At 41.0% G+C, this 14,701-nt stretch overlaps 1 protein-coding gene across 2 annotated transcripts; it reads right to left on the reverse strand.

Annotated features, from left to right (window-relative positions):
* Positions 1 to 3,351: 3,351 nt before the first annotated feature.
* LOC146571155 (TNF receptor-associated factor 2-like) lies at positions 3,352 to 13,940 on the reverse strand. Of its 2 annotated transcripts, none has more exons than XM_085280210.1 (11): positions 13,702 to 13,940; positions 11,935 to 12,144; positions 11,028 to 11,106; positions 10,539 to 10,637; positions 9,456 to 9,617; positions 9,269 to 9,343; positions 8,820 to 8,894; positions 7,581 to 8,153; positions 6,810 to 6,987; positions 6,466 to 6,614; positions 3,352 to 6,301 (listed from the first exon to the last, which is right to left on the reverse strand). In XM_085280210.1, exons 2-11 carry the CDS (start codon positions 12,120 to 12,122, stop codon positions 6,083 to 6,085), a joined length of 1,797 nt encoding a protein of 598 aa, XP_085136336.1. In that variant the 5' UTR covers positions 12,123 to 12,144; positions 13,702 to 13,940; the 3' UTR covers positions 3,352 to 6,082. The 2 variants fall into 2 exon arrangements, with proteins under 2 accessions (XP_085136336.1, XP_085136337.1); XM_085280211.1 differs by lacking the exon at positions 13,702 to 13,940 and adding an exon at positions 13,417 to 13,526.
* Positions 13,941 to 14,701: the final 761 nt, after the last annotated feature.

Raw genomic sequence — 14,701 nt, forward strand, 5'->3', positions numbered from 1 at the left:
AATCTAAAAGGGACAAAACTGAGACATTTATATTACAGTGAAGGTGGCAGAAGCTAATTTTGCTAATTACTGCTGCTTCTAATGACTATACTAATGTCCTTGCGCTAATGGCCTACCCCCAAACTCACAGAGCATCGCAACACTGGAACTGCTGCACAAAAGCATGAATGATTGTTCTTTAAATTTCTGGCCATATTGCACAGTGAGCACAAACACCTCATATCTACTGTCAAGCATGTTGGAGGAGGGATGAAGCCATGGGCTTGTTTTAGGATACTTTGTAGTTACTGAGCAGGCCATGAACGTTTTTAACAGGCTTCTTTGCCATCCAAATAAAAACTAATTCCATATCACAGATGAAAATCCTAAACATAGCTAATTTGTTTTGTTGGAAAAACAAACCGACCGCTTTATATATATCACATAATGAATTATAATCACAGATTTATGTATGTGTTAAAATAAACAGATCTATATGCAGTGGGTTAAATTGCATTGGAGTTTGTAATATGATTTTAAAAAGACTGCAGAAAGTTTTTTTTACTTTCTGTGCTCAAGGTGTGAAGAAATAACTGAATGACTGTCCCCATCTTCACACACAGCCACATCCTGTCAAAGTAACCACTCTGCGTCAATTTACTTCCTTGACACCGTGTGACTCAGAGCTCATCAACCGCTTCAGATCACATTGATGACATAAGTAATATAACAAAAATAGATTTGTTCTCTTTTGCACGAAAGGTTACGCAAAAGGCACTCAGCTTTGCACAATGTACCGTGTGGGTCAAACTGTCCTGTGTACATAATTTACACCTAATGAAAATGTCCCAGGTGTTTACCTAAAGCAATGAAAGGCTTTATTCAAAGATAAGAGTCAGATCTAAATTACCCTGCCTGTTATAGTGCAATGATTGCTGCTAAGACTCTTATTCTTAAGGAGAGTGAAGAGCTCACATAGAGAAATTAACTGAAAGTCATATACTGCCCTCTAGTGAGCAGAGATCCACGTAACTTCTAGTACATTCAGGAACTTGCTTTTGGAGCAAGACATGATGAGTTTGCATTTAGGAAAACAATAATAATAAAAATTATTTTAAGATTAATTTAATAAATAATAATAAAAAATGACTCTGTTATTTCTGAGTGTGAATGAGGTTCTAGTTCTAGATGCATTGAGTTTTTCCTTTCCACTCACCTTTCTCACTCACTATGTGCTAGTAGACCTCTCTGCATTGAATCATATCTGTTATTAACCTCTGTCTCTCGTCCACAGCATGTCTTTATCCTGTCTTCCTTCTCTCACCCCAACCGGTTGCAGCAGATGTCTCCGCCCCTCCCTGAGCCTGGTTCTGCCGGAGGTTTCTTCCTGTTAAAAGGGAGTTTTTCCTTCCCACTGATGATTGTTGAGTTTTTCTCTGTATCTATGAAGCGCCTTGAGGCGACTTTTGTTGCGATTTGGCGCTATATAAATAAAATTGAATTGAACTGAATTGAATAGTGAACCACTATAACTTTACTTTATACTGGTATCTCATCTGTTCACTCAGTAACAATGTTATCTGCTTATTTACTCTCAGGGATGAAGGAACTATTTCAGTACATGAAAGGTATGATTATCAGTATTTATTTAAATAGACGTATTTGATCTTAAATTTCATTTAAAACTAAGTTTGTTTGATCATCTACATTGCATTACCATCCTTCGCAAGTTATGCACCACACTTTCCATACTGTTATACTGTTAAATACTTTTAAAGATACAGTAAAGATACAGTTAGTTGGCTGTCTAACAGAACACTTCTTCTGAGCTGAAAAATGAAGCCAGTGTTCCTCTAGTGGCCACTTGAGGCTGGCTCCCAAAGGGATCTGACTCATTTAACTTAAATAGTTGTTATAAAATCTGTTATGCTGCTGAGTCGTTGGCCCAGGGTTTTGTGTTTGTCATTATGTTTATTATTATTATTATTATCTGATTTGATATTAATTTCTTCATGTATGTAGGTTTCATTCTCAGGGTCTCCAGTCCTAAGGTTTATTTCCTGTGTCGTCCCCGGTGATTTGTTCATGTCCCTGAGTTTGTATTATGAATTTCCTGTTTTACTTTGAAGGTCTGTGTCTGTTATCACTGTGTTCAGCTTGTGAATAAGGATCAGCTGTGCTTCCCTCCTGTGTGTCATTGCCTGATTACCTTGTGTGTGTGTGTGTGTGTGTGTGTGTATGTATATAGTGGGTTTTATTATGATTTCAGGTTTGCGCTTTAGTTTTCCCAGTTTAGGTTTCTTCAGTAGCTTCTCGTGTCTCATTGCCTGTTTTTTGTCACTCTGCCACTTGTAAATAAACTCTCACTCATATCATTAGTCGTTGCCTGCATTTTGGGTCCTTTCCTCCGACACCACACGCATCGCCCCGGCAGCCTTGACAAAATCATTCCAAAATGCAACAACAACGTGCAAAATCCAATTTAAAAAATAATGAACAAATATTCTGATAGAGTAGATTCTAAATATCAGCCTAAGAAAGTCTGCATAGCACAGGGAATAAAGGAACCAGCTTCCTTTAGTTGGAGACTAGGATAAACATGCGAAAGTGACTCAGCTCATCATGTAGCACAGGTTGTAACAACATAGTGAATGAAAGTCTGTTTAGGATTAATATGTTCACATGGAAGTGTGACTGTCCCTCTCTATTGAACTTGCAAAGCCAAACCGTTATCACAACATTTCTTCAGAAAACCCTTTAAAGCAAGTCTTTCTGTTGCAGATGGAAGCCCCAGTGCTTAACTGTAATTCAACAAGATAAAAATAAGCTGAAGAGAATTCGGATGAGAGTTTCTCTTTTTCGAAATCATTTCTCTTTTATTAAGTTAACAGCAGTTTTCAGCTTGAAACAGCAGTGCTTAGTGGCATCAGACAACCACTCCACACAGAGTGATCTCTACTGACGTGCAAATCCCCCTCCAGCGAGTCATAGTTGCTGTGTCTTTTACAGCTACTTGGTGTCCACTAGGCCTCACCTCTGTTAATTGTAGTCAATGAGCTCTCCTCTGTGTTTGCGCTGTCGGTGCCTTTTGGAGCATTGCGATCGGATTATCTAATGTAATGGGCTGCAGTGTTATAAGGACTTTCCAGTAGATTGTGCTTTAGTTCTGGTGTGTGAAAAGCTAGCATTTGATTAGCCTGTTGCTTCTCACTAACAAGGCGAGTCTCAGTGTTCCACCCATAGCACTTTATCTAGAATATCTATCCCTAAAAAATGGCAAGGCTGATTATCAAAATGCTAACTGAAGATTCAAAATGCTCTTTTTTCTATACTTTCTATTAAAGATGCACTTTAAAAAATCAACACAGGCTGAAACCACCACGCTTTATTACATACTGCATGTCCTTTTTTCAGCATAATACATCAATTATCAACATCAGAATATATATGGCTCTGATTTCAAGGTACATAAATCGCTCAACAAAATACCCTGTCTGGACAAACAAACGATAGAAAGTGCACAAAAAAAGTTGGTTCAAGTCAACTGCATCACAAGACAGAACGGCTGTTGTGTGTTTTTTGAAAAGGAAAACCAACTTAATTAAAGCTTACATTCAGAAACCTCATCTGAGGACATTTTAAATGGGACAGTATTAATCAGCTCCTCTGGTGCTTACAGAAGTAATGACGCCTCATATTAAAATCTCACACACGCATCTTCATAGAAAAATTAAATAGAAACATATTTGGCACCATATTTTAGCATAGAACATAAAATTCAACTTGCAGTACAACAGTGTTCATACATGGAGGTAATATTTGAGTTTGGCACATTACGAGAACACTTTAAAAAGTCCATGTAATCCTATTTTATTACATGCTCAGCCTTCACTGAAAGGTTTCTAAGATAAGAGTATAAACTCACTGTATGGAACAAGAATTCCTCAGCAATAAAATGATCTTTCTAAAAGCCCACAGAGCCAGTAATCCTCACAGATAGCTACTGACTTGTGATTTTCATGTTACTGATAAAATAGCATATGATTTATGACAAGGAAAGCACCATATTTCCTCGGAGAATTGGGTTGCGGTTCTTCGGCGCCAGAATGGGTAATGAAAACAAATGAGTCGAGCGTGACCTCTGTATAGCCTAACAGACATGATCATATATTGCACTCTAGAAAGAATCACAAGTCACAAAGGGGTTGTCCTGGCCTGTTCAAACCATCAAACAAAAAGTTGGTATATAGATATAGAATTAATAAGGTATTCAGTAATACTATGTTTATTATAACCTCTTGTGTATATTAACATTGATATATAGATTATTTCAACATTATGATATGAAAGATACATATTTATACATTGCTATGAATATAGGCAGCTGCTTCTGTTGAACGGAAGCGGCGCCAGATATAACATAATAACTATTCTACGTATTTTCATCCAAACAAATACAAATAAATGCATTCACACGTGGCCCACGAGGAAAGCCGCTGTGAAACTCCATAGTGAGTATGAATCGAAGCCTCCCATGCACAGAGAGGTTTCAATACAGGTCGAGACTGGTTTCCAAACAGGCCAGCGTGAACCTTAAAACCTCAGGATGCGTGCCGAAAAAGTGCATCCCAGTTTAACCAGAGTTTTTGTTCGATGTGTGGTGCTGTGGGGAAAATGGGTGAAAGAGCACGAAAAGGGAAAACGAAAAATTCGGGGGCTGCGCTGAACATCAATCTGCAACAATACAACAATACAATCTCTTGTCTCCATCCTCTCTACCTCCACACACATAGCTCATTTATATTTGCAGCGATATATATATATATATATATATATATATATACATATATATATTTTCACATGAGTATTCTATCATATAGCAGCAGAAACACATACGCACTGTATACTGTAAGGACAGAAAACAAGGAACATACTATTCCTTCATTTCGTGGAATCTGCGTTGACCTCAGTCTGTGGTGGGGCACGGTACTATGTGTTGAGATGTGAGCTAGTGAGCATATCCTTGGGAAAAACTCCAGCGATGTATGTTTGTCAGAGACAAAACCACATGTAAGTTTTACACCTCAGGCTTGACTGGCAAGCTGCCCTGACTCCTTGGTAACTCCACTGTATCTTCCACAGATGTACCAAACCACCAATCAGAACCACGACCCCCTTATTAGGAACAAATACGCAACACTGACTTTACATGTAAATAGCCTGGCTTCATAGACATGCAGGCAATGTCCACCATCACAGATGGATAAATCACTAACAAGTTTAATATCAAATGATGAAACTTTGTGAAGCTCAGTTGAAGAAAAAACCAAAACAACCCCCCCCTCCCAAAAAAAGAGCATTTTTATACTTTATACTTAAAACTCCAGCAGCATGCATTTTGTTTAAAAGAAATGAAGAAATAAAAAGAAATGCCTGTAATCTTATTCATAACATAACTCCACGTTTGTCTATGCAAATTTACTCCACACTGGAACTGAGACGCTCACAATATCCACAATCTTTAAGAGGAAGCAAAATCTGCATCAAGCCACGCTCTAACTCTATTATAATTCTACCGCCAGCTTCACCAGAGTGATCACATAAAACACATCTACAGCCCTGCTCTAACACACTCTGCATGTTCTGCAACATCCCCCAGCCTTCGAAAGCAGGGGACGAAAAACAAAGATGCAGTTCTACCTTTTCACTCCCCTCTGCTTCTGCTCAACACCACTCTGACTACATCGCACTGCTGCCTGCTTCCTCTAACTGAAAACTCGCCTGCAGAACTGAAACGGCACTTTATCACCGTGGATGGTGATGCTGTGATGTCAAGAAAGTAAGTTTTGCACCCAAATGTACAGCAATGACGGAGGTGAGGGTTCTCACACAGAGACCACCAAGGTATAAGAATGCCTGCATCGTCTGGTCTGAGCAGCTACATGCAGCAGACTGTCGCAAGCATGTCTGTCTCCCCAAAGCTGCGGGGGACAGCAAGGTGCCCAAATGGCGCCCTGAAAGGGACCGCGACTGAGCCAACATGAAGCCTTTAATGGTCAAAGAGCTGCCTGGTTGCCAAACTGTAACACCCAATGGAGGTCGTCTAGAGGCCGGTGAGGTCCACAATCGCCTTGATGAAGATGGTGTCGTCACGAATGTAAGTGTTCTTGCCATCGAGCTTAGAGAGCGGGCAGAAGAGTGGACAGCCGCTGGCGATGTTCATCTCGCTCACGGGTCTCTGGAAGGAGGAGGAAGTGACATCAGGTCGAAAGGCATCGATGATGTGCTCTCTGTTGCTCTGGTCCAGCAGCATCAGCGTAACCTGGAAGTCAAATAAGTAAGAGATTACTGTTGGGATAAAATAGGCAAGTTTCAGCAGAACAAACCTCATTGTGGTCCTTAAAGAAATAAGAACAACAAAAACAGTAGACTGGTCAACAAGCAGAAGGGGATACTTGAATGCCTGCTTGTTTCTTAATCTTTTACCTTCTGGTTGAAGGGCCATTTAAGCAGGGCATCACTCAGCCCCCTCATCACCACAAAGAACAAGGACAAGTGGCTGCCACGCCCTGTCCCATCTCCATTAAGATAGATCCGTAGGCACATCTTATAGCCGTACTTGCTGGTATAGAAGGCTGGAAGAGAACAAGAAAGAGAACTAATTATTCGCACAAGACAACAACAGTTTCAACAATTTAGTAATAACTTTTTCAACGATTTTAATTTTGCAGGCATCTATTGCTGCTCTTCTCAAACCAGTTCACTGATCATGCTCCTGGTATTCTAGGCTGATGATTTTGGATCAACACCGTGATAATGCGCAGTGTTACCGGGCGAGAACATGGCAGGGGCTCGGCCTGCGATGGCATCTTGTCTCTTTTTGGCAAAATCTGAAATCCTCCAGATAAAGACGCCGTCAAAGGTGGTGGCGGACATTTCTCTCAGCCGTCCCTCCATCTCTGCGACCGTCAGGTCCTTCAGCCCCACAGTCCGCTCTAGCTGTCGCACCTGGAAAACAAACACATATTCATTAAATTGGATATTTTCCAGCAGTGACTGAACAGCAGCTGAGAGAATAACCAACTAAAAGTGCAGTAGTTTTGGTTGGTTTCACAAACATGCTCAGACATTACAAATGACTAATTCATATTAGCATCAATTCAAGGTGATCAACATCACTCTGCCTTTAAGGAAGAAACTACAAATATTTTGAAAAGACTGAGTTTGTTCAAAGTATCACTTTGAAGCATCTCCAAGCCTTTTCCTGTGTTTTCTAGGATTTTATAAATTGGCAGGCAACAAGTTTTCTCAAAGTAGCAGCCTTTACACACCGGAAGTGTAAAATCTGTGCAGGTATTTTGTGTGTGCTAAAAGTATTTTTTAGACTCGCCTATCCTTAAATCAGCCATTCACACCTTTTTTTGTATGCAAATAAACAGATTCAACCACAACCTAAGATCTCTCCAGGATTCTGGATTACATCGATACGGAAGAAAAAGTAATGGTGAATCTAAAAATGAACGGTCCATTGTTGTGTGTTCAGATTTGACTGAGTTAAAACTCAGAGAACAAGGAATGCTGCAGTCATGGCTCGAGCTTACCTTGTTGCTCAGAGCCTCGATCTTATCCTGGTCCAGTTTATGCTGACGGTTGCTGGCTTCCATGGTGGTGGCGAACCTCTCCACCTCTCTGTTCAGGACGCACACCACATTTTCAAACGTGCCAGCTTTGACTTCCAGTTCCGTGCACCTGCGCCCGAGCTCGGCCACCTTGGTTTTCTCACTGTGAAGCTGGAGCTCCAGCGCTGCGCCCACGGAGCTGGGCAGAGGCGTGAAGGATGTGGACACAGAGAGAGTGGGAGGCAGAGTGGGAGGTGGAGGTAGAGGAACTGAAGCAGGTGGACCAGGAGGTCCAGAGCTGGAAGATGATGAGGATGCGGCGGCGGCGGCTCCCTGCACGGGAGGCCCAGAGGAGGTGGTGCTGAGCTGGGAGACTCTGGCCTCGAGTTCCTTGAGGGATTGTTGGAGTTCCACCAGTTTGTGTCCGGCTACTTCCAGTCCCTGGGGCTGTAGGCCCTCCATGCTAACTTTCATGCCCATAATGTAATGCAGCAGAAGATTGAGGTGCTCATAGGCATATGCGCGCTCATGGTCATGAATCTTTTCCTTCTCCACCTGCAAAAGTGCAACAGAAACCAGAAACAATATATGAATGCACAGAGTAATTACTGAAGTAAAGGAGAACGGTAAATCTAACATAGTCTTAACTCATTTGATTCATTCATTCACATGATTCATTTCCACCAATGTATTGTAAACTCCTGTTTTTATTTTTTTAATTCAAAACATCTCTGACTAAGAATATATAATAGTCTACTGTCTACTATTAGCCGTTTACTAGCTTGTCCCGTTGAGTATTAGCAGCATTTTTTTAAACTTCCACTGTGTTTTGTGTGTTTTTGTGGCGGTTTTCTATTTGCTGGTGTTTTCCTAAGTTGCAGTGACCTCTCAAGGCCACGATAGTTTTTCCAATAACAATTTCAATCCCAAACATTACAATGAATAACACTGCTAACCAAACTGGCTAACTAGCACTTGTGTTTTTAAAGAACTAAGCAGGATGGTCATCCTTAATGCTCAAACTTTCAAAACAATAGTCCACAAACCAAATTGTGACATCACAGTGGCTCTGTTCATCTTTTATATACAGTCACTGGAAAAAAGATACCTCCTCACTCCTCCTCATCTTGGTTCAGATGATGTTTTCTCTCCTATAGTCTCGAATCTGACTGTGTGCTCAAATACTGAATTTGTTATTGAGAAAACAATCGGGCTACTTACAGACATATCGCATCCCACCACATGAAATCGACATGGAGTTCTGAATTTGCTGCAGAATTTGATATGGTCCACATACTGGGAAACAAAAGAAATAAAATAGTCAATTTCTCACAATCGATATAAATGATTTTCCATCTGCTGTGTATTAACAGCGAGTGATGAATCAGTTGTGTCTTTTTCTTCTTATATTTGTTACTTTGTATCTTGTGACATTTTACATATTGCATCTTCAAATTTGTTTGATTAGTCTGAATATCTTCAGTTTCTTTTTTATTAAACATAAGTAAACATGACAAAGTACATTCATTATTTTCAGAAGCTCAGTTGCATACTCCCTGCCATCACATTTGATTAGTGAAAAAGAGAATGTACAGCAGCTACATGGCCTATGGTCAGTTTTACACCATAAAAGTTTTACAACCTTTTCTGCACGTTGGTCTCAGATTTACCTTTTCTCTGGGTATTTTCTTCTTGGCACAGCCTTCACAGATCATCGGGTACTTGGGGCAGATCTCATCATGAGCCTGAAAAAAACGAAAAGGCAGCAGCGTTTCTTTTAATGCCACACAAATAGCTGCTCTGATCTGCCGCACAGGCCCCGACGAGCATCTTTGGTCTAAATAAATCATTTCCAACCTTGATATTCTTAAAGTGGAACGGCTCCTTGCAGTACTTGCAGTTGAGCGTCCTCTCAGGGCACTCTCGCTCATTATGGCGCTCCTGTTCATTGAAGCGGATTCGTTCTTTGCAGGAGGGGCAGGGGATGATCATGAACTCGCACTTCCCCTCGTGGTTCATCTGTGGAAAGTGGGAGCTTATGCTGAGGTGCTGTGGCAGAATGGTAACCTCTGTTACCTGGGAGGCTTATTTGTCTACGTACAGAACAGCGCTGTAGCTTTAACAATGTTAGATGTTTAGAGTCTTATCCTTCACGCAACACTAGCATTCTGTAACAGGACGATGAGTCCAAAGGTAAAAACCACAGCTATAAAGAACCATCTTCAGCCACAAGAAGGAGAACAACAGCTGCAGATGTTACGGCCCCCAGAGACCAAAGAAAAACATGCAAACACAATTTCCCACAAAGAAACTGGTAGATATAAAGACAGGAAATGTGGCAGCAATATGTTTACATAATGTATGCATTTGTCTAAAGGCAGCTGCTGGACATGTGATACGGAGGAGACTAGATTTAAGTTGTTTAACTTGATTGTGCTTTTTCAAATCTAAACAACAAGCTGTACAAGTTTTATTTGCACCGTGGCCATTATTCCCATTGAACTTCATCCACAGCTGCGAGGTAGTCTACTGGAACCTGCCTGCAACACCCAAACAAACCAGAAATTTGGTGTCCCTGTATTGATGCAATGTCACAATTTGTGATACTATGCTTTATCGATTTTTCCTCCCACTTCTTGAAAGCAGTAGAAATATCTGCTCTGTTTGCACATTCCCACGTTATCCAAATGCCTCCTTTACACCGTTTCATAAATGCACCAGCCTCATTTCCACCTCCCACAGGCTGCTGTAGAAACTCTGTTAAACATCTGTTTGCAATCCAGATTATGGTTGCTCAAGAAGAGCGCCAAGGCTGCTTTGTCTCATGCACACAGTACTCTCCATGCAAGGCGGGGCTAGCGAGCGTTTCAAAGTGACAAAGACAAAACATTAGGCTACCTGGTTAGTGAAAAACAAGTGAAGGAAAAAAAGCCGCCTCACCTCGTACTCCTTTATACTTCCTTTCCAAGTGCAGCTTTCATTGATACAAACAGCTGGCAGATTTTCAACTTCCCTTCGAACCGCATTGTCTGGAAAAGCCTGAAAAAAACGAGAGAAAATAAAAAGGGATCTGCTGTTGAGCTGCATCTGTGAAACGCACGTCCAGCTGCTGTGTTCATCAGTGTCAGAAAAGCTGCACATTCAACACATGCACGCAGTTACTTTACTGTAAGTTTACATATGATTTAATTTGGTGACGATTATATTATCTAAGCATTAGCTGAAACTCATAATCACCAGCATCATCACGCTGCTGTTACTACTGCACAGACTGCACATGATGTAAACGGGGCAACACGCAGAGCTCACGTCAGACATATTTTAACTTCAGAAGCTTGTTTTCTGCTCTTTTTCTTTTAATCTTTCACCAATTCAAATCAAGGTGATTCGTTTCATTTTTTAAAAAGTAATCGAAAAAAGAGTACTCACACATCCTTGTTTTAAAATCGAGGTAGGGTCCTCAAAAATATCCTCTTTGATGCAAGCATTGCATTTCTGAGGTCCATTACTGCAATTAAACAACAACATAGCCAATAATTTATGCTACTGACATATGCTATGACAACTTAAATTATGAGTTAAAGATTTAGCTGCTGATTTATATGCACTTTAAAGATATTAATAATATTAGCAGCTCCCGATCATGTTTGTGCTTTTGGTGCATTTTTTAATGTACTTTATCAGAACAGTAATAGAGTCAGTTCATGGTTATTTATGCTAACATTCTGTCCACTGGGCTCATGAGTAAAAATCTAGCATTTTATGCCATGTTAGGCAGGATTCTGTCCTACAGCCGACCCATCCAGTCTATGGAAGAACACTGCAAATCGAGCTCGTTAGCTTCAGCTGATTACTTTCAGCTCCACGCCCTCATCCAAATATGATCAAGTCTCTGTCATCGAAGATATTTTACAGAGATGCATCAATGGTGTCAAAGCAAAGAGATCCACTCAAAAAATACTGAACCGCTGACAATGTGGTTTTACAGCTTTTGACAAAGAATAAGCAACACACAAAGAATCAGTGACACATCAGTCTCCCACTTCAGTGGGACACTAATAACACTAATCCAGTGTAAGCACTAATTTATTACCAGTTGAGCGCTAATTACTGCTGGAATTAAATAGTGCTGGATTAGAATCATTTAAGTAGTAATTAACTTTTTCATTTCTCTTAGCCCGATAGAAGCTCTAAAAGCAGCTCCCTGAAACTGAACAAAGGAGAATGAGCAACATTACTATATATTAAATGATTAAAGTTTTGGTTTTTTTTAATCTAAATATTTACAATCACTTCCAAAGCACTTATTTTAGCCTTTGGCCATTCCACTCCTCACCTCACAGTCCTGTTAAAGCAGTAGGAACAGAAGCGATGTCCACACTGGGCTTGGAAAGGCCGTCTGAGGATATTGTGGCAGCAGTTGCACAGGTGTTTGTCCTCCAGCTTGTTGCCCAGGATCTTCTTGGGGAAGCCGGGCTTATTGCTCTCCATGGATGAAGGAGGGGACGGTTCCTGTGTGGCCATGGTGTCTGTTCACACGTCACACCTAGGAAACAAGCGAAATGTCAAGCCTGGGAGGTGCAACAGTTTCACTTTCAGAGTCCATTTGGATTGTCATTGTTTTTTTTATCACACCCAAAAGGGAACCAATACTCTACATCTTTAAAACCAAGTTTCAATATTCATATGGCCATTAAAAGTCCAGGATTGCATTTTCTGGTTGGTATTTAACCCATGCCTTCATATTCACATTCATTATCCTTTTGATTAGCCACAAATTTAAAACCACCTGACAGGCCAAGTGACTAATAGAAGTTTTCTCATTGGAATACAATGGCATTTACATGGATGTTACTTTGTTACCTTTATACTGTGGGTGCTGTTGTTACTTTTAAGTAATAAAAGTGTCTTTCAGGGCAGCACAGTGGTTAGCACCATCACCTCATAAGGTCCTCTCTCTGTGTGGGTTCAGTGTGTTCAGTCAGTGGTGTACTGCCAAAGTCCAAATACAGGGTTAACCGGTGATCCTAAATCAGCAGTAAATGTAAGTGATTGTCTGCGTTCCCCCTGTGACAGACGGGCAACCTGTCCAGGGTGTATCCTACTTCTTGCTATATGATGGCTGAGGTAGACTTAAGTCCAACCAATCCAGCGGATGGATAAATAGGGGAATGAACAGGTGGACGGATGGAAACATTGTTTTATTTTTATTCCAAGCACAATAAGATATATATAAAATCTTAGGATTTTAACTCATTGACCTAAACGTTTGGTGGACGCATGGACTAGAATTACTGTAACCAAAAAATCTGAAGAGTTTTATGATGTGAGTGTATTTCAGTGGCTTTGCTATTAAACAATACAAATATAACTTTAATGCTGTACTTTTGAATTCAGATAAACTAATTAATACAGTGTTAACTATGGCTTACTGATGTTTGCACGGCTATTAAAGCTATTTAAAATGAAGGAAGCATTGCTGTTTGATCTATAAAATGTCAAAAATAGTGAAAATCGTTTTAGACTGTGCTGAAGTCCAAGGCAATGAAATTTAAAATAGCTTGCTCAACAATAGAAAAGCAATCCAGCACGGCAAATAAAAGCTGGCAGCTTGAAAACTATTGCAGAGACCCAGTATAATGTTTGGGACCCCTGGGTTTCTGGGGCTCTGGAGCAGCTGTGATCCAGAGCTGGCTGGCCTTCTTCTTGACATGACTACATGATGCTCATGTGTGTGGCAGAGCATCACAGGCCAGCTGGAAGGCCCACACCCTTTGTTTACATTTCCACTCCGCATCCACGGCTCCTTGCTGCTCACTTGGAACAAAGTGGCGAGGATCGTGTCTCTCTCTCTAGTCCAGCAAACACGCGCTCAGCTCAGCCTGCCCAGTAACGATGCTGACAAATGGCACATCCATTGTCTCTGCTCTCCTTCCCCGTCGCTGTTGCTAAGCTATCAGCATCCGTTAGTCAGAAGTAGTACCCAGCATACCGCCACGCCCCTTTGAAATCTCAGGCTTGCTGCCTGCAAGAGACCATTTACTGGAAAAGCCTTTTTTCCCCTTTGGCGAATGCTGTTGCAATCAGCAGAGTTTGGACTCACCAGCGATTTATTCTAAGCTGTCATCGCGTGCAGAGGCTGGGAGATCACCTTTCCTGGTCGCAGGTTGACGCTCGCGCTCTGTGCCGATATTATATGTGGTTTTGCAGCCGGCTGGAGGTGTTTTCTTGAACCTTAGCCACATAATATAGATGTGGACCCCAAGCGCGATGGCTGTTATTGTCCAATATCGCCATTGCACTTTCAGATTGGGCGTTACGTCATGCGAGGGGCTGAACGCGGGTTGAGAGGCAGACGAGATGTAGAGGCGTCCGAGTCATTGGTCCACAATCCAGAGGAGGCGGGCTGCTCTGCTGCCGGAGACTGTAATGTAATGGGCCCGTTTACACTGGCCGCAAACAGTGACGTCGGTACCATTTATTCCAGAGCTGAGGGCGCGAGTACTCCCTGCAGTATTCTCCTGAACGGCAGGTGTCGCTGTTTAGACACACCCGCCACAACAGCGCTGGTGTGCGTGTTTGCTCATATGACTGTTGTGTTTTTTCTCTTTATGTATTATTGTAGTCTACCTTATCATATAAAGCGCGTTGAGGCGCCTGTTGTCGTGATTTGACGCTGTATAAATAAAATTCAATTGAAATAGGAGGTGAAATCCGGAAGCAAAAAAATCGCGAATTTTATAAGACAGTTTTTTTTCCTGACAACCAATTTTTTTCAGTCTGTTTCAACATATGTATTTCTATCATTTGTAAATTTCTGAGCATCTGTACTGATATATCATTAAATGTACTTTAAAAACCATTCACTGCGCTTTTCATGGCCTCATATTGGGCCCAATATGTAGTACAGTACAGTACAGTAGTTGAATGACTAAGTACATGTATTAGTGTGATTAGCATGTTGAGCTGCTCAAGGTTTTTTTTTTTCTTTCTACAAAGTACAATGCAAAGTAGGGAATGAAGTACAAATACTGAAAGTCACCCATTTTGTAACTGAATACTGCACTGTAAATACTCTTTTTAAAGTAATGTTTTGTTCATTT

The sequence above is a fragment of the Mchenga conophoros genome, linkage group LG7, assembly GCF_057382185.1.
Source record: "Mchenga conophoros isolate Kocher_MC1m ecotype Shallow Benthic linkage group LG7, M_conophoros_male_GT1.1, whole genome shotgun sequence".
Classification (NCBI taxonomy): Eukaryota; Metazoa; Chordata; class Actinopteri; order Cichliformes; family Cichlidae; genus Mchenga; species Mchenga conophoros.

Bases quoted from the DNA above. Each gene is read 5' to 3' on its own strand.
- LOC146571155 (XM_085280210.1), bottom strand. From the start codon at position 12,122: ATGGCCACACAGGAACCGTCCCCTCCTTCATCCATGGAGAGCAATAAG. The intron at 10,638-11,027 runs GTGAGTACTCTT...CGTTTTTTTCAG, and splicing joins CGATTTTAAAACAAGGATGT to GCTTTTCCAGACAATGCGGT. The intron at 6,302-6,465 runs GTAAAAGATTAA...TTTGACTTCCAG, and splicing joins AATGGCCCTTCAACCAGAAG to GTTACGCTGATGCTGCTGGA.